The sequence below is a fragment of the Heterocephalus glaber genome, unplaced genomic scaffold, assembly GCF_053883595.1.
Source record: "Heterocephalus glaber isolate CG9 unplaced genomic scaffold, H.glaber_assembly_v1.0 deba00001600, whole genome shotgun sequence".
NCBI classification, from domain to species: Eukaryota; Metazoa; Chordata; class Mammalia; order Rodentia; family Bathyergidae; genus Heterocephalus; species Heterocephalus glaber.
This window is the reverse complement of record NW_028258372.1, coordinates 16,690,672-16,716,564: the sequence shown is the minus strand read 5'-3', so window position 1 is coordinate 16,716,564 and position 25,893 is coordinate 16,690,672. Positions and strand designations below refer to the sequence as shown.

The following is a 25,893-nucleotide window of genomic DNA, read 5'->3' as shown; positions in this document are numbered from 1 at the left end:
CAGCTTGGACTGAAGCTTGGGTAACCAGGGGACCCGTCACTTGCAGTTGGCTCTGAAGTGGATGGCAGTCTTTAGACCACCTTGACCTCCACTGACCTCAAGGAGTTGGGCTTGGGGGTTAAGGCAACTGCAGGGTATCCAGCTGGTATCCACCTGCAACTGGAGACTTGCTTGGAACAGAAAACCCACACCTTTGGTATGTGTAGAGGAAAATAGTTTTTCTTTATATATTTGAAGCTCTGTGTCCCGAGCGCTTTTACAAAGATTAAATCATTAAATTCCCCCAGCAACCCAGTGAGGTATGTAGTTATGCCTGAATGGAAGCTAAAGTTAAAATGGTTTTAAGTAGCTTTCCTGGTGTCTCACAGTGGTAAGTGGTGGAATCAGAACTCCTGCCCAGGCAGGCTGGCTTGGGAATGTGTCTGGAACCACTGTGTTCTCCTCCCTGTCTTAGTTCCTGAGGTGGGAGTTCAGACCTGTATTTATGACCCCAAACACTGCTGGTCAGTGCTAAAAGACAATGTTTTGTGCACCTGAGGTTTATAGATACAGACTATACCTTCTAAAGTGTGTATTTAGTGTTTACAGCTGAGTGTGTATCCAGGTTGGACCACAGTTGCATGCTTTTCCACAGGTGCTCTGTCTAGACTGAAAGATGGTGAGCCAGCAGCTAAAACTCACCCCATCTGATTGCACAGTTAGACAAGTTTACTGATGTACCATGAATGGTGTGAAACTACACTCCTTTAACTCATTTGAGTATGTATTTAAGAATGTGGCTTGGGCTAGGTACTCCCTAACCTTGAGGCAGTTACTTAAGTACTTGAACACAGTAAAGTGGTAATTGGGGGAGACAGAAATGTTCCATTTTAGAGCTTTTTTTTTTTGGTACCAGGGATCAAACTCGGGACCTTGTGCTTGCGAGGCAGGCGGCGGAACCACTGAGCTAAATCTCCAGCCCGAAATGTCCCATTTTAGAAGGGCTAAAGGTGAGAGGGTTGAAGAGGGCATTAAATAAGAGAGGACCTGAGATGGTAACAAAAACAAAAGATGAGTGTGTTACTCCAAAAGTGCAGGAGAAGGGAAGAACCAAGAAATGGGGGGGAAATGGGAGGTGTGTGCACATTGCCATTTAATCCCCAAAAATGACTTTTTTCCTTTTTAAAGCTGAGAATATAAGAGTGAATGTTTTCATATTTAACAGCACTGTGCCTTCGAAACCTCTTCATTAAAATTTTATTATAACCCAGCTCAGCTAATATGGTCCCAAAACAAATCTCAAAACAATTCGGCAGACCAGCTACATACTCTGCCAGCTCTGTGGCTGCCAGCATCCACCCCATCTCCACCAGTCCCCACCAAGACTACCTGCCATTTGAAGTTTTGCTAAGTGAGCCTAATTACTAGTTCTCAATAAGAAAATAGGTCACATATGTTTAAAAAATACAAAATTTTAATCTTCACATATGACATAATCATTTATGTCAAGGCCCCTAATTAAAAAATTTTTTTTCAGGGCCGGGGATTTAGCTCAGTTTCGCCACCTGCCTCGCAAGCACAGGAAGCCGAGTTTAATCCCTGGTACCCCCCAAAAATTTTTTTTTCAATCTGCAGACCAGAACAACCCTCACATGATTTTAAAAGTATCTTCCTCTGTGCACTTTTAGCTTAATACTCTGCTGATGCACTCACAAATAGAGGCTGCTCAGCTTTCTGAGAGTAATAACTTAAGAACCAGCCCACTTAGCTTGCAAACTCATGGCATGCTCCCCTTCACTAGGCCATAGAACTTCTTTCTTCTCTTTTTGCTAAACCAAGAACCCTGCACCCTTGGAAGCACAAAACCCAAACCAGCCATCTGCCAGTAAGAGCTGCAATGCCAAGGAGACCATCATGAGGCTGAACAAGCCCTTGGAATTTGCTGATCTCCTTCTGGCTTTTCCAGCTTCCTGGCCCACGTTTTGGAGTATGGGTCTGTAAGGCACCAAGTGATTTTAAGAATTGACTCTGCTTCGAAAGTAAGCCTTTCCTTTTATGCACCAGTTGTGTGTTAGCCATTGTTGGATGCCAACTAGTGGCCTGGCGGGTCCCAGAGTTTTGTTAGTGGAGCAAAGCATCTTCAGAAGTCTTCATTAAGCCTTCAAGGCAGAAAGTTAATTCTCTGGGAAATAGATTTGCATCCCTGGGAAGAAAAGAGTTGTTCCTCCCTGGGAACATAGGTCATCATCTTGGCAACTTCATCCAGGGCCTCTTCTGTGTACAGGAGCTCCTGGCTCAGGAAAGCGTCTCGAACACACAGTCTCACATGACGGTACTCCAGTGGCAGGAAAGGGACAAAGAAGTCAATCAGGTTCTCCTTCACAAGATGGCTGTGGCCAAAGCTACTCTCTGAAACCAAGACCCAAAGTTACATGAACTCTGACCTGGGGCTGAACCCAGCTGGAGTTTTAAGGTGTCCCTGAATCTAAGGCCTCGGCAAGATCTGATCTCAGATGCCAGCTCCAGTGGGGCTCTGCAGCATGTGCCAAGAGCCATACAGCTCTTTATGCCTTGAGGTAAAGAGCACTGCACATAGTAACATGAATGTGCAGTGAAGCAGGGAGAGTGGGGACATGACTGCCAGGTCTGTGACTTGGTTTGATGTCAGAAAGCAGAAGGTGGAACAATTCTACCCTTGTCTGAAGGCTGAAACACTCCAATTCTCACAGTGAGACTAGAGTTTATGGGGTTCAGAGACCGCTGCCTGTATCTCCAGTGCAAACAGCCCTTTCAAAGCATTTTCAGAAAAGTTCAGGCATTCTTTGGCACTTTTATTTTGCCACCAAAAACTGACAATTCAACATGATTGTGACATGTCCTCTGGGGTCTCAAGCACCGTGTCCACCTTATAAACACAGAATCACCACAGACACTAATCAAATCCAACCATGGCTCTCACCAGATGCTTATTTTCTGCCTGACTGGGAATCAGCCACTCACCTGTGGACTGCCTAATTTCTGCCTGGAGATGGGGCTCCAAGTGTTCCATTGTAATTGCTTCCCGGGTCCATCCAGCCTTAAGCAAATTCAAGACCACCTCATTGATGACATTGCCTCCAAGATTACTGAAAGAGACAAGAGCTTGTTGGCAGGTGTCTATACTTCCAAATGGCCACTGAACCCAGTGCATTCTGTGGTTCATGTGGTTCTTTCCCTTGAGTTGTGAGTGATGACAAGGGCCATATGTGTATGAGATTCCAGGACAGGGTGGCGAGTACTAATCAATTACAGTCTAGGCAGACAGCTTCAGGGAGGATGTGGCTTCTGAGCAGATGTAGACTGAGGAGTGATTATCAGACCTGAGGAGGGAAGGGTACATGTCCCAGGATCAAGGCATCACAGGCTATGGGGTCCAGGGACTGGAGGAACACAGCATGAGAGGTTGCCAAGGCTGGGGGAGGAGGCCTTCATGTGTCATGGGCCATGGAGAATCACTGAAAAATTTTAAGTGTGGGCCTGTGACCTAATCAGCTTTATGTCCTAAGACAATCAATCATTCCAGGGCTACAGAGGTTGAAGAGGCACAGAATGGTTGCAGAAAGCTAATTCCAGAGCTTTTTGCCAACAGTCCATGTTTAGAGGTGATAAAGAGAAGGATTAAGAGTTAGTTTAGGAAACACCATTGATAGGGTGCTGCAACTGATGAAAATGAGAAGTGAGAAAAAGGAGGTCAGAAAAGGTGTTTGCTATGGGCTACTTGCTCCACCTGACAGGAGAAGGCTGGAAATGAGAGCTTGGTTTTATATGCCTTTGAGTATTTTCCACTGCCTATGACCTCTGTAGGGGCTGTGATGTCATTAGACATCAGGAATTACAGATCTGAAGCACAGAAAAGAGGACTGGGTTAGGGCAGGAGGGAGAAAGGGAGTAAGGAGAAAAGAGGAACCCAGAGAGCCACCCCCTGAGAAGCTGGAAAGGAAGATTAGAGAGCTGCAGCTAGCCAGCCCCTGTACCCTTCTCTCCAGTGGCTGCAGCCCCTAGCCCCAGAGGCCTGACCAGCTCCTTAAACCAAGCTTTGCCTTTGCTCTCCTCCCTGCTTTTCCCACAGGGCCAAGAGAATGGGTAGGTGTAGGTAGGTGTGTGTGTGTGTGTGTGTGTGTGTGTGTGTGTGTGTGTGTGAGAGAGAGAGAGAGAGATGCAGGACTAAGGAAAGCAGGCATAAAACTCAGTGTGGGGATCCAATACCTCCTTTCCTATCTCTCCTCACAAATCTCTGAATCTCTCTGACACCTTCCACTGTAGTAACCCATTTCTTTGCTCATTTAGCATTCGAGTGTGCTCTGTGGGGCAGCTGTTGGGATTCAGGGAGGAGCTGGGTGGGGCCCCTACCTGCCTGCCTGATTGTACCAGGGCCATGAACTGTCCTCCCCCAAGCAAGGACACTCCCATTCCTTCCTCATGATCAACTACTCCACCAGACCTCCCTGATACCTGCCTCACCTGCACGAGAAGAAGCTGCTGTCCCACTCCCGCCTCTGCCTCCCAGGAAGTCTGCCAGGCAGGTTATCTGGGCCACAGTTGCATCAGCAGGGGCAAGACAGCCCCAGGCCAAGGGATTGCCCCATCCTGCATTCTCCGAAGGAGACAGAGGTAGGAAGCTGTTTCCAATGGAGCTGTTTCCGATGGCATAGCTGGAGGCCAGCCTCCAGAGTGAGGGAGACTCACGGGGCTCATTCACCCAGCCCCAGGGGACAGACTCCAGTGCCTTCCTCTTTCTATTGGGAAAGCCGCTGTCTCTAAGCTGCTTGAGAACAGGAAGCTTAGCCTAGTTATCCATGTAGCCCCAGTGCCTAACAGTGCTCAGCACACCACAAGTGCGCTGCACTATCTCCAGCTCCCTTCTGAATGCCCCTCCTGTTTTGTCCCCTAGCTAATTCATCTTTCCCCTACCATGTTACAGGCTTTATGTACCACCAAGATGTAACCTGTAACTTGGGAGCCCTTCACTGCCCACCCTCCCCTTCAGCTCCTCAGGGTTTCCACTCTGGCACCAACAGTGACAGACCTTGCCTTCCTAGAGCACCTCAGTTCCCTTCCACGTGCACCCAGACCACCTGCTGACTGCCTCAAGGGGCCAGAAAAGCAGCTCGATAGACCAGCCCTCTCCTCTGGCCCTGGGACAGGACATCGTCTCGTCTCACCAGCCCTTAGCCCCTGACCCCAAAGGAATAGGACAGGAGGCCTCTCCAGAACCGGCTGTCTCTGATAACAAACTCCAACATCAACTGCTAAGTCTTTCCTTACCGAAGGAAAGAACAGATACAGATTTAGTCATAAATCTCTTTAAGCCTTAGTTTCCTTATTTGTAAAGTGAGAATTAGATCAAATCAAGTGTGCTTGGTCAGTAAAGAACAGCCAACAAATACACACTGAGCATTTTCTACATGCTGAGGTACAAGGCCATGAGTAATCCATATTTGTACAGCTCTTTTCATTTCTCAGTTATTTCAGTTCTTATCCTGACCGAGGTTCAAAGAAAACAAAAATTAGTTTTCCTTTTTTACAGCTTCAGTAGTTCCGATCTCTGGTCTTACCACATGACCCCATTCCCACATTTCTGTACTTGGTAGAAGTGGGGGAAAGTAGTCAATGTTAGTTTTCCAGTAACCAGACGTAGGCACCCTCATTCTTCCACCCAGATCGGGGACAGGCTCTGAGTCCCAGGTGCCGTCACCCACTACACACTAAACTTCCTGCTGCTCGAACTGCCACCTCTGAAACCAAGCAGTAAACAGCAACCCCTGCTCCTAAATAGGTTCCAGCTGTTCCTCAAGACACAGGCACAGAACCCTACAACCAACCTGGTTCTAGCCTGGTGGAACCAAAAGACCCCAACCAACAGAACCTGAGGAATGGGAACCTAGATTAGAAGCCAGAGGTGCTCTCAATAGTTATAGGATGGACCAGAAATATCCACAGGCTCCACCTGGATTATTCTGTGATGACTCCAGCTATTACAGCCAATCATCCCTTTTTCCCCTCACTCCAGGCTGCTTAAATGCACATGCTTGGAGGGCCAAGAGGACCCTTCAGTACAACTCACTCTGCAAAAAACCAGGTGCCGTGATATTGGCGCCTATGCACCTGGGCAGTGAATCCTCATCCTAACCCATTTGCCATCAGAAGGCGGCCACCAGCATCTCATTTCAAAAGCTGGTTTAGGACACTTTTCAGGAATAAACTGCATGTCTTAACCTAGGGTGGCTTGGTCATACTAGCAGTTCAAATCAGCTGCACTTGTCCTTCAAATAAGAATCCTCATCACAAAGGGGGATAAAGTGAAGTTCATTGTAGGAATCAAGCTCAGAGACTCAAATCTCAGTGTCCTCCCCCCCCATTACTAGGACACCTGAGGATGCTAGGAGCATCTCAGGGTTTAGAGCCACTCTGGGGCACCTCAGCCTGGAAAGGTAGGGTGGGAGTGCTTGGCTGTGGCTCTGTGTGTCCAGATGGCCTAGCAGCCCAGCCCACAACCTCTTGTTGGCTCAAGGGCATACCAGAGCTACTGGAACTCAAGGCCACATGTTTTTTGGTGGCCCTTTAAGTCCCTATCACAAGTGTGTGTCCTCCATCCTGCCCCCCAGGCTCAGCCACTTCATCAGGTGGTAAATGAAATATAGTCTAGCAGGGTGCCTTTTCACCAGGCCCTGTTCCTACCTAGGACGACTGGCTGTGTGTGACTATGTGGCCTCAGTGAGTCTACCGAGGTCAGGTCACTAGGGGAAAAGCAGCACTGTCCAGGGGATGAAAGGCACTGCCAGCTGGTCCATGACCAAAATACTACAAAGGCAAATATCTGGAGATAGCTGGGTCACTGGGTCACATTAAGCAATCACGGCCTGGTGAGGATTTTCCAAGTTGAGGTACAGGTAGAAGAGACAGCCAGCTCCTCAAGGCTAGGACATATTGCACGCCACTGGACTGAGCTGGGAGAGGCGGAAACAGCAGCAGGAGAAGCTTACGTGCAAAAGGGACTCGACAGTGGTCACCAGGCTTCATGCACTCAGTGCGAAGGGCTGGAGTCTGGAAGTCTCGGGCGCAGGTGATCCCGCTTACCAGCCCCTGCAGCTCAGAGCCTCCGCCTGAATTCCTGCCCCAGAAGGCGGCCAGCAGTATAGAACCTGGGGATGAGGACTAACTGAAGACACTCAAACCAAGTCAGAAGATCCTTCTTTTCTCTTAAATCCCTTTGGGAGCTTCACTTCCATCCCCACCTCACCCCACATTGTCTCTCACAACCCTCCACAGCTTTACACACCAGGAAGGACCCGGGGATCCCAGCCAGCAGTAACACTTCCAACCTGCTCCATCCTGTTCTGAGGGTCTGCACTGGAATAAGGTCAGCCCTCCACACTCACCAGGCCTGGTGAGATCACCGCACTTCCCTATCCCCACCAGCTGCACCCTAAAACCCCAGAAAACCCACCTGCAAATGAGTGCTGGCAGCAGAAGTGAGGGTAGAGTGAGATGGGGAGGAAGCAATGGGTTTGACTTCTACCGAGTCTACAAGAAGCTTTTGTGAAGCGTCCAAGATGGAGCCTCCATAAAACGACAGTTTAGACCAGGTGTGGACGAGCACACCTATAACCCCTCAGGTGGGAGGCTGAGACAGAAGGATTACAAGTGGAGGCCAGCCTGGGCTACATAGTGAGACCCTGTCTCAAAAATATAAAAAGCCAGGCATGGTGGCGGATGCCTACAGTCCCAGCACTTGGGAGGCTGAGGTCTGAGGACTGCCATGAGTTTGAGGCTGGCCTGAGCTACATAGTGAGTCCAAGGCCAGTCTATACATAGTGAGACCTGGTCTCAAAACAAAAGCTGGACAAGTATTTCCAAGTTTGCGTCCTTCAAAACCACTTTAAGAGCCTGGGGTACACAGGCTACACTGCTCGGCAGTGCCGCAAATCTAACTGCAAGTGCTGAGAGTGATGGTGCTGTTTAACACCACGTCCTGAATTTGAAGCCCAGGACTTCCTCTGATCAGAGGCCTTTCAAGGTTGGAGGAAGAATGGGCCATGTGGGACTTAGTGGGACACTTATTCCATCCTCTGACCAGGCCTTCCTTGGGAATTTTCAAGGAGGGTTTGTACTTGGTTTTCAACTACCAAGCTGACTTGAAAACACAGTCCCCTCTCAAGAGGCCTCACTGTGAGAGTGGCGGCTCTCAGAGTCTTGTACTAATGGGTGACAGCTTCTCTTCTCTAGGCCACTCTGGCTTGAGCTTCAGAGACCCTCAGAAGTGCCTTCGGGCAGTCAGGGCAAGCTAGGGCAAGCAGCTGAGCCCCAGTTTCCCCAGCCACAGCTTGTGTTAGTTTTCCCTGAGCAGAAGGCCTGGTGCCTAGAGGAGTGGGGAAGCCCTCCCCTGCCGGCCGTGTCCTCAGCCCAGCTCCTTTGCTGCTATTCAGACCTCACCTGAGGAAAAGAAAGATGGTCCGTGGAGACTCTGTCCTGTGGCCCTCAGGAGCCCAACGTTCCAAGTGTGGTCCAAGCAGCTCCAGCAGCTCCGGGTGTAGCTTCTCGGCCTCGTCAAACATAAACAGGCTCTGATGGCAGCGCTGCTGCGTCCCCTGGATTTGGTCCGACAGCCGCTCCTGTACAGGATACATGGAGCTACTAGGTGCTGGGGACATGATCCGCCTCGAGCCACAAGGGCCCTAGCAGAGGGACCAATTTCCCCAGGGCATCTGCCCTGCTTCGCCTGGCACTCGGCCCACCCCCTGGAATAAGCCTGCAGCTGGCACTTGCAGACCTTGGATGACAAGCTTCCAGGTGATTCTCCCTCAGGTTTGGCAGACCCTGTTGGGGTTGAGCGCAAGGCCCCGAAGAACATGCGGAGAAGCTGTCTGTCCCCGGGAACCGGCCTCAGCTCCAGCTGTGCTCCTCCCTCTCCAGGACTAAGTCTTGTCCTGGAACTGACTGCCAGCCCACCCTGCCCTGGGGGCAGGCGTTGGACTCCTCTGTGGGGCTGACTGGCAGAAGAAGAGTGCCCACTGGCACATACGCTGGGCCGAAATCTCAGAGGACCGAGCTTGCTGAGGGCCTGGCTGCTCCCAGCCAGCCTGTGACTTGGGGCTGCTGCTGGGGTGGGCTCCTACCACAGGCAAAAGTAAACCTCAACTGAGAAGACGCTTCTTTATGGGCAAAGAATATATTAAGCGGGGCCAGCTCTCTGTCCATCTCTAGCCTCTCTAGAGCCTGGTTTCAGGCCCCAGTCACTAAGAAGGTGGGTATGAGAGTGTGTATATCAGCTTTCACAGTGCAGAAGCTGGGATCCACAGCAGTTTTGGCATAGGCAAAGCTAGACAATTCTTCATAGGACAGCCCAGCCAATCAGCTACCTGCCCTTGGGCCAGCGGGGGTTCAGAACAGTATACCCCACCCCTGCCTTCCAAAGCCATGCTGACACTGTCTGGTGACTTGGGCAACCCCTGTCCTCAGATGCTTAGTAATCTTCCCAGGTTAACACTCCAAATGTTAGAACTGGAAGCCAAAGCTAGGGGCAGTCTTGCCACGATGGGAGTTTGCTAATTTTAAACACGACATCTCTAAATGGGAAAGGCCAGAAATACAAGAAGAGCAAAGGATCTTTCTGTCCATCCATTTGCTGGCATATATATAACAAGCCTTTATGGGAAGACACGGAGAACCACTTACGATATAAGCATCTTTCTTAAGAAAGAACACAGATGGGGGTGCAGCCCGGGAGTAGACCACTTGCCTAGCGTGCTGGAGGTGCTGGATGTTATCCCCAGTACCACACCACACACACACACACACACACACGCAGAACTGGCAACTTTCTGTCCAATAACGTGACAACAGTATGAAAAGGCACTGGGAGAAGTCTGACATTAAGGGCAGTTCCCTAGAATGCTACTGTTTGTAATGAGGCTGTGTCCACATGGGGAGATTATGGTAAAGTCTTTGCTTTTCTCTTACATCTCCTTGAGATTTCACTACTACAGTGCAAAATTGAACATGCAGTTCTCTTGGAGCTGTGTCTGGCCTCTCGTGGAGGCAGAACTTGGGAGTGGTGTCAGAAGTATCAGTCTCTCCTCTGGCTGCTGGGGTCTCTGCTGTGCCCAGTGCATGGGCAGGTGACTGTCACACCAGCTGCCTGGCCCCACCCTCCCCCAGGCTTTTCCAGAGCCACCACCTTGTGAGGAAGGGCTGCTGTCAGGATGGCCCTCTTCACAGAAGCCCCGCTCAGCCTCGGCCCATCCCTGGCACTGCCTGGCCTCACCTTGTACAAGTCCACATACTTCGGGTGCGGAAAATGGAACGAGGCAATAAACACCTTGACGCAGTCACTCTTTAGCCCGTCCTGATACAGGTTCTCCACCAGCATCCGTGCCACGAAGTTCTTGCCTGTGCCAGACCAGCCGTGAAAGGAGAGTGCCAGGGCCTTGTCTGGCTGGGGCATCTCTAAGTAGCCTCTCACTGTTCTTACGACCAGCGCTTGGGCCAAATGCTGGCCATGCAGCCGCACACTCAGGTCTGAATCTAAGCCTAGGGGCAGAGAGAGACATAGTGAGAGGCACGCACAGGCACATTCCCCACCAGGCTGGGCCGAATTTCTGATCACCTCTGAGGTAGGATCACATATTCATCCGATTTGTTATCAGAAGAAGCTAGAGGACAGCCCTTATAGCGGAAGAGACTCAAGAGCTACTTTCTGAAGAATCTGAGGACTCAAGACTGAACTCAGAGAACAGAATCACCCTTGGAGGACATGCCACAATGGGTGACACTGAGCAGTTAGGAGGAAGGCCCCACCTCCACTCGGAGCCCGCCCATCTTTAGTTTCAGATCTCCTTAAATGTTTTACAGAAAAGCCCCAGTTTCTCCCTTCTATTTTTGTTGTTATTGTTCTGGTTTCTGTGGTACTGGGGATTGAACTCAGGACCTTGCGCTTGCAGGGCAGGCGTGGTGCCACTGAGCTAAATCCCCGGCCCCTGTCCTATTTTAATCCAGCAAACATTTGTACAGACAGCTACTGTGGCCCAAGTCCTATGTTGGGCCTTGCTAGCTCTCAGCTGTGAGGTTGCAGGATTTGGAGACAGGGGAGGTGCGCTGCCAGCTGGCATGAGGAGTGACTGCTTAGAGCACAGGATCGATTGGTTGGGCATCTCCAGCCAGCCCAGGCTGGGCATTCCAGGGCCTTGGCAAGTCAAGATCCACTGTGAAACACTGCAAGTACACTGCTTCAGAACTACCACAGAAGGGAAAATTAACACTTGCTACTGTTTTCCCTGTACTGAGAACTGTGTGGGTTTCTTTTTTTTCTTTGTTTTTTGAGTCAGCGTCTCACTGTATAGTTCAGGCTGGCCTTAAACTCACTATGAACCCCAGGCTGGGCCTCGAACTCTCAGTGATCCTCCTGCCTTAGCCTCTTGAGTGCTGGGATTACAGGTAAGTGTGGTTTCATATTTCATCCTCACAATAATTCTGTAAGGCACATATTATTTGCATTTAAGGCTGAGGAAACTGAGACTTGGAAAAGACTGCCCAAAGGCTGGCAGCTAATCTTGTAAGAGGCAAGACTAGGGACTCACACAGGAATTTTTAAAATTTTATTTTATTGGTACAATTTAGGTATACAATATGACATTCATCATTGGAAATTTGCACCTTTACATAATCTCTCTTGGTTCTTATTTTTCCCCCTTCCCCTGCCCTCCCTTCAACCCCTCCATCCCTCCCTATTGACAAAGACTTTGTTTCCATTTTTCCATTTTCTCATATTAATTCCATTCCCTTCTTTCCTTTCCCCAACCCCTCCCACTTCCCCTTCCCCTTTGCCCCTTTTCTTCCTATTTCACATTATCTATTATACCTTTTAGTCCTTATTTACACTTTCAGTTTCTCACACTAGAGAAACTATTTGGTATTTACACATGTGTCCTGTTTATTTCACGTAGAGTATCACCTCAATGTGCATCCATTTAGCTATGTCTCTAGTTTCTCATTTTTTTATAGCTGAGTAGTACTCCATTTTATAAAAAACCACATCTTCTTTATCCAGTCTCCAGTTGATGGGCATTTGGGCTGTTTCCAAGTTTTAGCTATCATAAACCGTGCTGCTATGAACATGGGTGCACATATATCACTGTGGTATGATTCTTTTAATTCTTTGGGGAAGATCCCCAGCAGGGGAATAGTGGGGTCAAATGGGACTTCCAGTCCTAGTTCTTTGAGATATCTCCATACTGATTTCCACAGTGAGGAATTTCTGATGCCTGCTGTAGCCAGAACAAGCTGGATATCCAGGCCCCTCGTGGACAATGAGTACGCTGAAGATAGGGAGGTAACTTGCTAGGTGCCTACTTAGGGTCTTATCCCAAATTGGCAGAAATCCAAATTCAGACTTCCTGACCTGAATGTAGTCTTATAGGTCCTGTGCTAGACACACTGTCATTGGCACTTCTTCCAATTAGGTCCTACATTATAGGGTGGGCCTCATTTATGAAGATGAAAGAACTGGGATCAGGGGACTCTAGGGAACAAACTCTCCTGGGGAAAACAGGAAACATTCCCAAGGGACTAACCTACTGGTCTTTTATCAGACGGTTCCGTAATTGAGGTTCGCTGAGAGCTAAAATACAAATCAGCCACTATATGCAAATAAAGGCACCTGACCTAATTTAAATGCAGAGGAGGGAGGTTGGTTAATGTGAGTCATAAGCAGCTGGAGCCCAGGGGGAGAATTCACAGCATACAGGCAGGGCAGTTTGCAATCCATGTGGTGGTAGTTAATATCAACTAGTTTATTAATCAGGAACAATCTACTTTTCTCAGGGTTAGGAGCCACTGAGGCATCCCCACTGTTCCCAGATAAACTAGGAAACCCATGTTGCATTTTCCAGACCTTTGTTGACTAAAGGATAATCACATCCCATCATTTTTAGTCAGTTCTCTCACTGATACTCCTAACCATGTCTGAAAGGTTGCTGATTCTGTTCAAAGAGACAGAGTGCTCTGGGCCTGACTCCTCTGAAAGGCCATAGGATATATTATGAGTTAATCCCTACAAAACTCAGCACAGTGCCTGGTACATAGAAGATGTAATAGCGGTAGATATTAGCTTTTTTTTTTTGGTGGTATTAGGGATTGAACTCAGGACCTTTACACTGAGTTATATCCCAGCCCTACTTTTAAAAAGTTTTCACTCAGGGTTCTTTTTTTTTTGGTACTGGGGATTGAACTCGGGTCCTTGTGCTTTCAAGGCAGGCAGCAGAACCAATGAGCTAAATCCCTGGCCCTTGAGCCAGGGTTCTTGGTAAATTGCTGAATAGCTCAGACTGGGCTTAAATTTGCAACCTTCCTGTCTCAGCCTCCCAGAGTGATGGGATTATAGCCATGTACTGCCACACCTGGAAATATTAACTATTCTTATTTTTTTTCCTCTTGGATCCACTCCCAGGGATGGCAGGAGGACATGGGGAAGGTAGCAAATAAGCAGAGGAAAAACTTCAGCACCTATTCTACACCTGGCAGGGTTCCCTCCTCGAAGCTGTCTTAGCTGGGTGTGACATCTTCAGAGAATTCCCATGAATTTCAACAAGCTCTGAGCTATCAAACTAACTGTAAAAGGGGGGCTTCTCAGCCCTGATTCAAGTGTCATGGTGCTCCTTCAAAAAGCAAGATGGAGGGCTCAGGGGTAGAGGACAGAAATGCTTTTGCCTGTTCCTAGGTGGGAGAATGCGGTAACACCATTAATGACACCACTGATGTTCGCGTTACCTTGTTCTCACTGTTGGAGGGTGTGGTTTCTGGAAAACCTAGTAGTTTCCCCAAAGGGCCTCAAATAACTGCAGACCTGACCTCAATCTTATTGTGGCAATCCCCACTTGGTGGGAGGCTGGGCAAGATGCACGGCAGCCATTTCCCGAGGTCACCTCTCCTCCCACAGTCTCTGACCCCTAGACACTGCTGGGTCCAACCTGAAAAGTCGTTGGAGATCCTGCAGTCCCCACCATTGCAGCAGTCCTGGAAGCTGCAGTACCACGTGGTCAGGACATCCAGGGACCTCTGGCCCAGTTGGACAAGTCTCTGGCCTGGAAAAAGAGGAGCTATGAGGCACAGCCGAGACTCTGTTAGTTCACAACAGTGACATGACAACTTGTCAGTGTCAGCACCAAAACCAGAACTCGGCTCCCAGCTTCCGGCCCAGGCTCGGCCCACTGCAAGTACTCAAGCACTGTCTCCATAAGCAACACCGAGGGAACTTGGGGGTAGGGGACAGACACCACCCTGTTGGGCCATCAAGAAGGGGAGGGAAAGCAGCACCTCAGACAAAGCAGGGGTGCGCTGGGAGGGCAGGGGAAGTGTGAGCAGGTCAGGAGGAGCCGGGAGCTGGGGTAGGGCTGCCCCAGGGGTGGAGTTGGGCTGGGAACAGTGACAGCACTTCCTGATGCCCTGAGGCTGCCCCTGCCACAGCCGCGGCCAGAGGCTGGGCGGAACAGGGAAGCTGGCGCCGAGGCGCTGCTCAGAGCCACGGAAGGAAGGAACGGCTCTTACCCAGGCGGCCCGCCGCAGCCTCTCCATCCTCCTCGCAGTCGTCGGGCCACACCTGGCAGGTGAAGAGCGCCCAGTACCGCCTGGAGAGGGCTTTGGCCGCATTCAGCTGCTCCCGCAGGCGCTGGAGGCCCGGCCAGGCCCAGGCCGAGCCCGGCTGGTCCGCCCCCTCTCGAGGCCTCTCTGCGCCGCAGTGCCCCGGCGCGCCCGGGTGCAGCAGGAGAAGCAGAAAGCTGAGCCCGACCGCGCAACGCGAGCTGCGAGGCATGGCCAGCGACCCCGCGCTCCGGGCGGCGGGCTCCGGCTCTCGTGGGCTCGGAGAGGGCGGGGCGGGGATCTATCAGCTGGGCGTGGACTGGATCCGTGTCGCCATGGCGACCGGCCGGCCACTCCGGGCGCGTCTTGTCCGTAGCCCGCCCACTCGCCGCCCACGCTACCCGGGCGGGGAATAGAAACCTAGGCTACGCGCTAGAACGGCATCCCGAGGCAGGTGTCCGACCCTCTCTACCCTACCGCCTCCCAGGAAGCAGTCTATTCTGAGGCGTGCTTGGAGTTGCCGCAAAGGTGATACCATGCCTTGAAACGGCCGCTGTCAATCACTCCGCTGTTACTTGCAAGCACCCCTGGCGGCCCTTATGAGGCTAACCAAATAAGGCTGCCGGGTCGTTGATCTGCAGGTCAGCTTCCTGCCAACCTGTTAGACGAAGCTGTGGACACCATTTCAGTCAGGCGCTTTATGCTGGCAGGGGAGCTAGCTGAGGGGAGAAGCAGCCCTGAGAACAACGCGCACCCGGGCCTGTCAGACTGAGGTAGCCTTGCTGCTCTACAGAGGGAAACGAAACAGCAAGGAACCGGCAGGCTTCCACCAAAAGCAAGAAGCAGCTGATGGTTTCCAGTCTGGAGACACTGGGGTTTTGTAAATCCCCATAGTTACAATGTAATCATATCTCACAAAAGAAGGCTAAGTACTGTGTAACTACAGGTTTGCAACTTTCAAGTGCTTGCGATGGAGCAGCCCGTTAGACACTACCGGCAAGAGACTTGAGGGCCTCTTTCCCAGGCTTCCTTAACAGGGAGCATGGAACAAGGCTGAACAAGGTCGATTTCAGAGAAGCTTAACTGATTTTTCCAAAATCAGCCTGGAGTCACCAAAATCAGTGACCTTGTCCTAGTTGGAAACCGCTGGCGAGAAAGGTAGAGGACCTGATTAATGTCTTCTGAGGTAGGCTCTCCAGACAGAAAGGTGAATCCTAGCACCATGCCTCACAAACATGACAGGCAAACTGCCTCTGCTGCTCACCCAGTCGATCACACTCAATGCCAGGGATGCTCCAACCTCAGCAGCTCACCAAATTTCTCTCTCCTTTCATTCAATCGCCCTCCAAAACCATATAAGCACCTCTGTTAGGACACAAGAGTTAACTGAGGGCCAGGGATTTAGCTCAGTGGCACTGCACCTGCCTTGTAAGTACAAGGTCCTGAGTTCAATTCCTGGTACCCCCCCAAAAAGAAAAAAAAGTTAACCTGAAAAGTAATGTTATGTATACATATTGTGTCCAAAAGTGAAACCCAACTTCCCATGGAGCCGCAGCGATAGCATCAGTGCATTATTTGCAGTGAATCTTGTGGAACCCTTCAGAGGACAGCTAACTCTGAACACACTGTGTTATGGTTTGGATCTTCAGTGTCCCCTCCACAACCAAGGCCCATATTACAGGCTTGGTCACTAGCTTTGTGCTCATGGGAGGTAATGAAAACTTAAGAGATGAGGCCTAGTGGGAAGTCTTTGGGTTATGACCACAAAGGGGATCATAGAGATGTGTTCTCTTCTTTTTTGCTCCCTGGCTATGAGGTGTGGTTTTTGCTCTGTCCCACACTCCCACCATCAAGTGTTACTTCCCACCTCCCTCCCCACCTGCTGTCAGAGGCCTCAAAACAATGGTTCCACCAGATCATGACTGGAACTTCCAAAAATGTGCAACAAAAGAAACCTTTTCCTTTATGGTTATCTCAGATAGTATAGTAACAGAAAGCCAACACACCATGTGCTTACTGAAAATTGAAACATTACTCAACAAATTTTATTTGAGCCTAAGTGGCAGTCTAGCAGAGTAACAGAACAGGCTCTGCCATTTTCTGTCTGTGGGAGTTTGGGTATTAGTAAATTGCCCCATGCCTCGATTTCCCCACCTACTGAATAGTCACCTTGTGAAGATGAAATGACCTGAGTGCATCATAAACACCCAATTTGTGTTAACTTTCATTTTCATGTTTATGTAATATATAAAACAGCCTATTGGAAGAGGGTTGGGTAATACTGGGTTCATTGGGGAATTTATGGTGATAAACTTACCAATAATAGGGATGAGGTGTAGCTCAGTGGTAGAGCACCTGCTAGCATGCTCAAGGTCCCAGGTTCAATCCTAGCACCACCCCCAAAATTACTAGTAATAGGTTATAAAAACAATCCAAGTTTTAAGACTGTGGAAATCTTTTTAAGACAGGGTATTGCTATGTAGTTCAGGCTGGCCTTGAATTCACTATGTAGCCCAGGATGGTCTTGACTCACAGTGATCCTCATGCCTCAGCCTCCGAGTGCTAGGATTAGAGGCATGCACCACCACGCCTGCCAATATTCTTGTAAAGAATGTTTTGGTTTAGATTTAGCCTTTTATGGTAAGCAGGTAACTGGGAAATTGTTGGACCAAAATGACTTCAAGACATTTTTTTCCCCCAAAAAATAAGAGATAAACTTTTTTTTCACCAGAGTCAGCCCACAGGAAAACAAATCCAAACATCAGGTTCTAAGTAATCTCTTAGGTATTTCAGTAAATCACCTACATTTCATTCACAGGGGCTTGGAGGCTAATGGCTATAACTCTAGGAGCAAGACCTCATGGATGATACGGACATCTACAGGCTGTTAGGAAAACTACAGGCAGCTAAGTTCCTCACCAAGCATCACTTGGATGACACTGGAGTGTGGCACTGCATGAGTTTATCAGAACTGCAGAATTTCAGCCTCCAGACCTATGGAACCAAAATATGCATTTTAGCAGGATCTAAGAGAAAATGGGCACACAACACCTTTATTGAGGTCATCTGAATGAAACCTAGCTTAGAAAAGACATCTCCCCAGCCTCACTGAAGGCAGGCAGAACTATCTGCCTTGAAAACAATCTTTGGCTCCAAATCAAGTCTCTATTCTAAATCACCCTGGAATGTAAAACATATTCATACAAGCATGAATATTCTACAGCTCGTGTATTTGCCTGTAGTTCCTTTAGCATCTGTGCTGCACAGCACTTGAGACATCAACAGGGCACACCCAGGCCCAGAGGCTCTGCATCTCCTAAGCACATGGCTCTCGTGTGTGGAATCAGGGATTCTACACACACCCCGGGTCACATCTGGACTGATTTCACCCTCTTTAATGTAGGTGCTGCCTCCCCTAACCCCATGATTCTTCCCTTCTCATCTCCAGGGTGAGTAGTTTACATCCTTCCCAAAGCATTTGGTGCCTCACAAGCAGTTCTCTGCCAGGACTAGAGGCTGAGGGAAGGGACAGTCCCTGCCACCTCGGTGGCATCCACAGCTCACACAACACCCAAATGTCTATAGAAGACCAAGCACCTCGCATACCGTGACTCAATCCATTTTTCCTTGAGGTTTATACTACAACTTACCTTATAAAACCTCTCCAATGGAAAACCAGTGGTTATGATCATTGTCTATGTCACAAGACAAAGATGACGGCTGCTAAAAATCAATTTTATGGCACACACAGTGGGTCAAACTACCCAGGAACAGAACCTCATTCCCCGTACTCCCAGCTACCTTTTTCAAGTACTAACAACAATCTGATCTGCTTGAAAGCAAATGAATCCTGAAGTACAGCCTGCAAAAGAATGTGTATGTGGTGAGTCAGGGAGGAACACGGACCATGTTTCATCCTCCCACATATATTCCAGTACAAATGACTAAAACTGGCAAATATTCTGCAAATCAAGCAAAAATAACTCTGTTTATTGCCTGAGGCACATGGTGCTGGGTTTCCACTTCACAAATTAAAAATCAAGGTGTTCTAAGAATTCTGATCAGGGCACCCGACCTTCTCTCCCTGCCTCAACTGCATAGTACTATGCTGACAAGTTCTTTAGGATAATTCTTTACCACTAAGAAGCTGCATGGGTGGAGTTAACTACTGAATACACAAAAGCAACAAAGAATGATCCCATGGAAAGCTTTGGTACACTTATTACCTTGTATGGACCTTCTGAAGACTGGTGAGGCAATTTAGTCTTGTCTTTCAGATACTGAGAAGCAAGTCCTGTGAAAGCTGAAGTGGGAACAAAAGATGTAATCTTTTGCCCCCTATAAAACAGGTAGGAAATTGAAATAGAAAACACTGGAAAAATCCTGAAAGGCAGAGGGAAAGGATTAATAGAAAAAGACGTTATCTCAATATTTATTAAAATCTTTATTGTTTTTTTCAGAATTGGAACCCACAGAACACATCAGAAATTTGAGGGTCTCTTATTTGGTGTCTTACCAAGTACCTCTACTTGTGCAACAGCTCTGAGAGGAAATCCTTGGCAATCAAACAAGAGGGTAGTGATTTCTACACCTCCTTTTAAGCAAATAAATTAGCTCCCCAGTAAGTTATTCCCAGTTTGCCCATTTTGTGTTTGTGAGGAACACTCTGGTTCCAAAAAATCTGTGACAGTATGGTACCCAGTCCTTATTCACCACCCAGACTATTCACCGCTTAAGGAATGGAAGGCAGCCAAGCTGGCTTCCCTCCCAGAGCAAGTTTCAGAGTCAGGTTCAGGCCCACTTGGCTCACCAGAGCTGCCCAGGAGGTATGTGCTGTCTTTATGTCACTTACAGTCCACTCACAGGGACTGAAAAGAGAACTTTTAACAGTTTCAAGTACCTCTGTGATGTCTGTATTTCTGTGTCAAAATAAATACATGCTCCTTAGTAGAACACATATCCACCTTTATCAGTATGTACAGCTTCACCCATGTTTCCTGAAGCCCAAGCTCACGGAGAACTCGTACAGGCTCACTGAGGAGCCTGCTCTGCCAACCCAGAGAGGTGACAGGTAGGGCTGGGAAGGGAGGCTAAGGAATATGGTGTATGGGAAGAGGAGTCCAAAGTTTGTGTTTTAAAGAAAAGATAGACTTCTTTGGAAGATAATGCTGTGCCCAGGTGTCATTGAAAAACTGCCATGTATGGGATTCAACTTTCCCAAAATACTATGCAAATAAATACACCTAAATTTCTCCATTTTCTTCTTAAATTTCATTTGACATATTAACCCTGAGTGCAAACAGGGATAAATGCCTCAAAATATACTGAACAATACTCTGAGCAAATTAGATTGTATTAATTTGTTCAGCACGGAAAATTATACCCCTTTCCCTAAACCACAATGTAGCCTCATTAAAGAAGTTTTAAAACAAAATCTCTACACCCAAATATCTACATTCAAACTTCAAAATACACATTTTGAAGAAGTAGAACAGGAAATGGAAATCAGTTCTGATTTTCCTACTTTCATAGTATTAAAAGGTATCCACATCTATCTAGGTGTTCAGCTGCCATACCTAACCAAAAACCCTCCAATGACTTGGCTGTAACAGCCTGAGCTAGATTCTAATAAACAAAACTAAAAGAGGACAGCATTACTAAACATTTTTTTTTAAGTATCTTTTTTTTCACACAGAACTTAGTGTTTCTGAATTTTAGGACTGTAAGCTTAGGGTTGGTTTTCTCCAAGATTCATCTGAACACTTTTTCTAACTTAAACCAATCCTAATTTAGAACATAAATGTATGCTGTGTGTTAGGTCTAACTTAACCACTGTGAATCTGAGTACCTTTTAAGATTCTGAGTTTTAAAGTAGTAAGGAAAAGAATAAGATGATACATTTTTGCAAATGCTTTCAAGCAAGGAGGAAACATTTTTCTTTCTTTTCCTTCCTTCCTTCCTTCCTTCCTTCTTTCTTTCTTTTTTTGGTACTGGGGATCAAACTCTGGACCTTGGGCTTGTGGAGGAAGCATTTTTCAAACAAATCTCCTTCCTGTTTTTTTCCCCCTTAGCAGAATCTACTGCCTTCGGCCTCAGGAAGTTCCCAGTCTGAGAACAGTTCTTACTCATTTCGTTGTGGTGTACTAAAGGCAACATGTGTCTGAAAGAACACTAAACCATAATTTATTTCAATTAACACTTTTGAGAAGAGCAGAACTGACTGATGTCCTTTGTACTCCCTTCTGCCAGCTGGCTCCTAGAAGCTTCAGGGAAGCACTAAACCAAGGTATTCTCAATCTGAACTGTGAATTTCCCTGAACACACATAGCAAGTGGCCTTAAAATCGGAATCGATGCCTTCTTTTGTTAACACTATTTGAATGTTTTGTACAGTATCTGCTTCTTAAATTCAATACCCTTTTTTAAAATCAGCCATTCTTATGTCCACCACAAAATGTCTATAAAGATTACAATGGTTTCCTAATTTCATGCTATTTTAAAGTAGTTACAAGTTACTCAGTTATCTTTCAATGGCAGAAAATTGGGGCATGAATTGCAAAGCTGTTTTTGAAAGGGTAGTGGTCAAAGGTAACTGGCATTAAATTTGCTCAACTACACTGTTTAAATACTAGTCTCTAATTGACAGAAATACAAATGAAATGGGATCTGGATAAGACACAGGAGGGACACACACAGCTCCGAGTGCACAGGCAAGTGGGCATGCCAGGCCTGTCCCCTCTGGCCCTATAATTTACTGCAGCTGCCTACATGTCAGGATGATTTTGCCAGAACACAGTACTAAGCCTATGTTTTAGCAACATGAATTCGAGAGTGTTAACTACAAATGAGACTAACGATAAAATTAGGATTTGATATAAATCAAAATCTTAAGGCTACTTCTGGTAACTCCCTTAATTTCAAGGCTTAGAAGGCTTAATATCTTTGATTCCAGTCTTCTGCATGGCTCAGAAACTAGGTCTATCCGCCAGCAGGGTGTATACTGTCTCCTGTGGCATAGCTGCCTTTTCTTACAAGAAAGGCAGAAACAGGGCCACTGATCTCCTGGGAACAGCGTCTTCAATGACCAAATACTTTAGAAACGAAATGGAAATTCATTTCAGAAGTGAAATGAGGATTGTAGAGATCACACAACCTGACTCTTATTCAAGGCAGTATTTCAGTTTGCTTTGTTAATTTAGAAAGGATCTGACTGCTTTAAGCAAAAGGGAAAATCAGTCTCCATAAGAGAATCATGCTTGGGTTGTAAAAATATTTTCTCTAGAGACAATGTTTTGATTAATTTGGACACAACTGAGAGAATGCAGATTTTACTTACGTACCAAGTCATGTTTGCCTTTTACATACCTTAGATCCTAATCACAGGGGAATTAACTTTCTGCTGATTCTTGTTCTGAGTGTCTCTCTTCTTCTCTCCTCTAAAATCATCTAAACCATACAACACAACTGCTTAACATACTGAATATCTTCCTGCTTTTGCCCTTCCCACCAATTCTATCTTACAAATGTATCCCCCTTCAATACAGCGTTCTATTTTGGCTCAACAGAATGCAAAGTTTTATTTGCTGCTACTCTGTGGGTAGCAGTATGCTTTCCAATTTGAGTAGTCCTGGTTAAAAAAAAAAAAGACAAGAAATTGTAAAGTGTTTCCACAAAATCCGTAAGTGTGGAGAAAGGACTGTAAGGTTCACCTTAAAACACACTCTTGGAAGCAACTGCAGCATCCACCTATCCAATGTCACACTTCTGTTTGTCCTTTGGCATGGGACTTAAAACTGACCAACGCCGATACCCACTGCTAAAATGGGCCACTACCGAGGAAGTCAAGGTGGTTCTGCAGGAACATCTCATGCTCTGAAATATGTCTGCCTTAGTTTCTATTTCAGAAAACACCACAGACATCCAACGCCAACCTGTCCTCTACTACCAAAATTTGCTGCTGACAACTTCCAAAGCCATCTGATACTATTTGGAATTGATTGTGCTGTTTCTCTATCTTTGTAAAAATAAGTCTCACTTATTTTGTGTTGAGAATTATAAGTGGGAGAGAGGCATTCTGTCTTCCACTAGCACAGTGTCCATCCCAAACTGGTCAGTGCATTGCTTCACGGTGGCCAAGACACTCAGCAGCCGCTGGTCCACAGCATCCAGGTGAGGATCGGAGAGCACAGGGGAGATGGGGTCATGGGCCATGGCAAATTTTAAGGCAGACTTTAGCACTCCATTCTTTAGATAGTTCAGTCTGTTCCAAGTGGAAACTCGAATGCTGGAAGAAAAAGTTTTAGTACAAGTTACATAAAAGCTCTCACTATCAAATGGAGTTCAAAATTTGCTTGGCACACAAAAGTTTAAAAAAAATTTTTTTTGACAGTACTGAGGGTTGAACCCAGGCCTTCAAACTGAGCCCTTGAGACAGGATCTTACCAAATTACTAAACTGCCCAGGCTAGGCTCAACCTTGAAATCCTCCTGCCTCAATCTCCCATAGTGCTGGGATCATGGGCGTGCACCACCACATCTGGCTATGTAAGATATTTTAAATTTAAAAAGTCATTTCTATTCAGAATTCTGTATTATAAGTAAGTCACATTGATACATTTATGCTTTTTCTGGGTAATTAATCAGAGGCATACACAAAGACCTACACACTTACTCCAAAGCTGTGAGGAAACAGAATGTGTGTGCAAGATTAGAATGACTATAGGATTATAGTACACTACAATGCTAAAAGGAGTGTTCTTTACATATTAATGGGTAATTTTAATTTCTTCATGTTTCTGAATTTTAAAAATTTCTACCATTAACATCATACATAGGAAAATTATTTTAAGGCTGTTTTCCTTATTTTGTTTGTTTTTTAATTTAATTTTGGGCTTTTTTTGTTTTTTGAGGCAGAGTCTTGCTACATAGTTCAGGCTGGCCTTGAACTCACTACATAGCTCAGGCTGATCGAACTTTGTGATTCTCCTGTCTCAGCCTCCAGAATGCTTCGATCAAAGGCATGCACCACCACTCTTGGTTTCCTTAATTTTACCAGCTGCTAAATTGCATGTTGCAATTTAGCTGCCTGTGAAAAAACAGTAAGAGATGAGACTCTAAAATGTGATTAGGCCATGAGGCAGAACTCTCAGTGGAACTGATGCTGATGTGAAACAGGCCCCCTCATTTCGTCTCTGTGCCCTTCTGCCTTCTGCCATGTGATGACATAGTAGATGCTAATACCTTGATATTGGACTTCTCAGCTTCCAGAACTACGAGCCAATACATTTCTGTTCATTATTAATTATCCAGTCTGTAGTATTCCATTATACCAGCATGAAACAGACTAAGATACCAGTAAAGAGAACCTTTTATTATCTCAGAAGAAAAGTTCTTACCTCCTGGTGGGTAAAACAGAAATTACTAAGTAGGCAGAAATGTCTGACTCTGAGCCTGTTCTGCAACCATTTAAAAAGGAAGATAGTTCTCTGCGTAAAGCATAGGAGGGATGGACAAGCAAAAATTTCGGGAGTTTTCTTATTCTGAATTCTAACACAAATGCCCAGTATGACTACACTGTCACTTTATTGCCTCTTAGCTCTGAATTTACCCTTCAATATAAGATAAGACCTGCCATAACAGACAGAATTGCTTTAAAAGCATCTCTCTTGTTAAGCTTTCTCATTAGAGGGACAATGCAGGAGGAAGGGGGTCTCCACTACATACCATACTGCATAGTGGGCCAGTGGTAAAGATGGGAGGTCATCCAACAGAACTGTGCCCAACCCACATTCCCAGAAGGTACAGGCCCCTTGGTAACCTTGAAGCCCTGGCCTGGACTGGTGATAACTTTCCTGAGGTTCTCTTGATGTGGAAACCACAACCTTGAAGTGCATGCTCTCAACCCTCTACTCATTCTGCAGGCCCACAGATGTGCCTCGCCTGCAGCACAGAAGATTCCTACTGGGTAGCTGCTCTCTGTAGGCCATGACACCAGGTTCGTGCATTATGGAGGTTGCTTCCAGCTTGCCCAGCACCTGCAACCGGCAAACTTCACTCCTATCTGATGGGCTGAATTGCACTTTCTCCACTGAAATCCAAACTCCACCATGGGCAGGGGATCCACTTCAAGTTTGTCCTTGGGTACTCTCCCTCATCCCTGATTTCCTTGTCCGGTACTCTTAAATTAAAATTTAATAATTCTTTATATAAAACATCCCTGTTTAACACACTATGTCTTTTCTATCTCCTGACTGGATCAGGCTGACAATACTAATACAAAAACATCTTTAATTTTTTATTATCTGTACCAGTTTCCCAATTATTAATGAAGACAAGGGTTGCCTTGGTAAACTGTGAGTTAAGGGGGGTGGCAATGGCTCTAAGGGGCAGCCTTACATGCTATGAATGTGCCCAGGAGTTGCCTAGTGCTAAGTGGTACTCTTGGGCCTGCTTTTCTGTGCAGACAAGCAAGGTGAATCCCAGCTGACTCTTGATGTGCACACTTTAAAATCAGACCAGGAATCTGCTCTGAAAAGGAGCTCCTTAGAGCCTAGTCTTTATCTTATTTTCTTGAATTACTTTTCAATTTCCTTGTTTGCTAATAATATACACTTTTTTTTTTTGGTACTGGGGATCAAACTCAGGACCTTGGGCCAGGGATTTAGCTCAGTGGTTCCACCGCCTGCCTTGCAAGCACAAGGACCCGAGTTTGATCTCCGGTACCAAAAAACAAAACAAAACTCAGGACCTTGCCCTTGCGAGGGAGGCAAGGTGCCACTGAGCTAAATCCCCAGCCCCTTTGTTTTTTGTTTTTGAGACAGGGTCTTGCTAGACAGCCCAGGCTAGCCTTGAACTCACTCTGTAGCCCAGGCTGGCCTCAAACCCGAAATTCTGTTTCATCCTCAAGAGTTCTTCTACCTAACCTCTCTTCCAGTCGGTTTAGTGTTTCTGTTTTAATGTTTAGATCTTTGATCCACTTCCATTTTACTTTAGTACATGGTGAGAGATATAGGTCTAGTTTTAGTCTTTGGCAAGTTGAAACCCAATTTTCCAGCAGTATATATTAAAGAGGCTATCTTTCCTTCAGTGAGAGTGTTTGGCTCCTTTGTTGAAGATGAGGTGGCTGAGTGTGTCTGGAGTTGTTTCTGAATCTTCTAATCTGTTCCACTAATCCTCGGGTCTGTTTCTTTACCAGTACCATGTTGTTTTTATCACAGTAGATTTGTAGTATAGTTTCTGAAGACATTAGTGTAGGAAAGATTTCATGAACAAAACCTCAGTCACAAATGAACTAGCACAAAGAA

General features: G+C 46.8%; 3 protein-coding genes across 9 annotated transcripts in view; 1 reads left to right on the top strand and 2 right to left on the bottom strand.

The window, feature by feature from the left end:
- Positions 1-19,984, top strand: part of Abl2 (ABL proto-oncogene 2, non-receptor tyrosine kinase) — a 143,720-nt gene extending 123,736 nt beyond the window's left edge. The window contains exon 14 of the transcript XR_015444542.1: positions 17,411-19,984. The gene's annotated coding sequence lies outside the window, so the exon portion shown is untranslated. The remainder of the gene's footprint in view (positions 1-17,410) is intronic.
- Positions 1,219-14,824, bottom strand: Tor3a (torsin family 3 member A). Of its 2 annotated transcripts, none has more exons than XM_004853365.4 (6): positions 14,560-14,824; positions 13,983-14,096; positions 10,283-10,548; positions 8,452-8,630; positions 2,980-3,104; positions 1,219-2,388 (listed from the first exon to the last, which is right to left on the bottom strand). In XM_004853365.4, the coding sequence occupies exons 1-6, from the start codon at positions 14,822-14,824 to the stop codon at positions 2,141-2,143; spliced, it is 1,197 nt and encodes a 398-aa protein (XP_004853422.1). In that variant the 3' UTR covers positions 1,219-2,140. The 2 variants fall into 2 exon arrangements, with proteins under 2 accessions (XP_004853422.1, XP_021121021.1); XM_021265362.2 differs by having other exon boundaries at positions 1,219-2,314.
- Positions 19,009-25,893, bottom strand: part of Fam20b (FAM20B glycosaminoglycan xylosylkinase) — a 40,108-nt gene continuing 33,223 nt past the window's right edge. For all 6 annotated transcript variants that reach the window (XM_021265360.2, XM_004853367.4, XM_021265361.2 and 3 more), the window contains one exon: positions 19,009-22,875. In XM_021265360.2, coding sequence (XP_021121019.1) covers positions 22,644-22,875 — 232 coding nt within the window. In that variant the 3' untranslated portion in view covers positions 19,009-22,643. The remainder of the gene's footprint in view (positions 22,876-25,893) is intronic.

Bases quoted from the DNA above. Each gene is read 5' to 3' on its own strand.
- Tor3a (XM_004853365.4), bottom strand. From the start codon at position 14,824: ATGCCTCGCAGCTCGCGTTGCGCGGTCGGGCTCAGCTTTCTGCTTCTC. The intron at 14,097-14,559 runs GTAAGAGCCGTT...CTCTTTTTCCAG, and splicing joins GGCTGCGGCGGGCCGCCTGG to GCCAGAGACTTGTCCAACTG. The intron at 2,389-2,979 runs GTGAGTGGCTGA...TCTTGGTTTCAG, and splicing joins AGAAATTAGGCAGTCCACAG to AGAGTAGCTTTGGCCACAGC.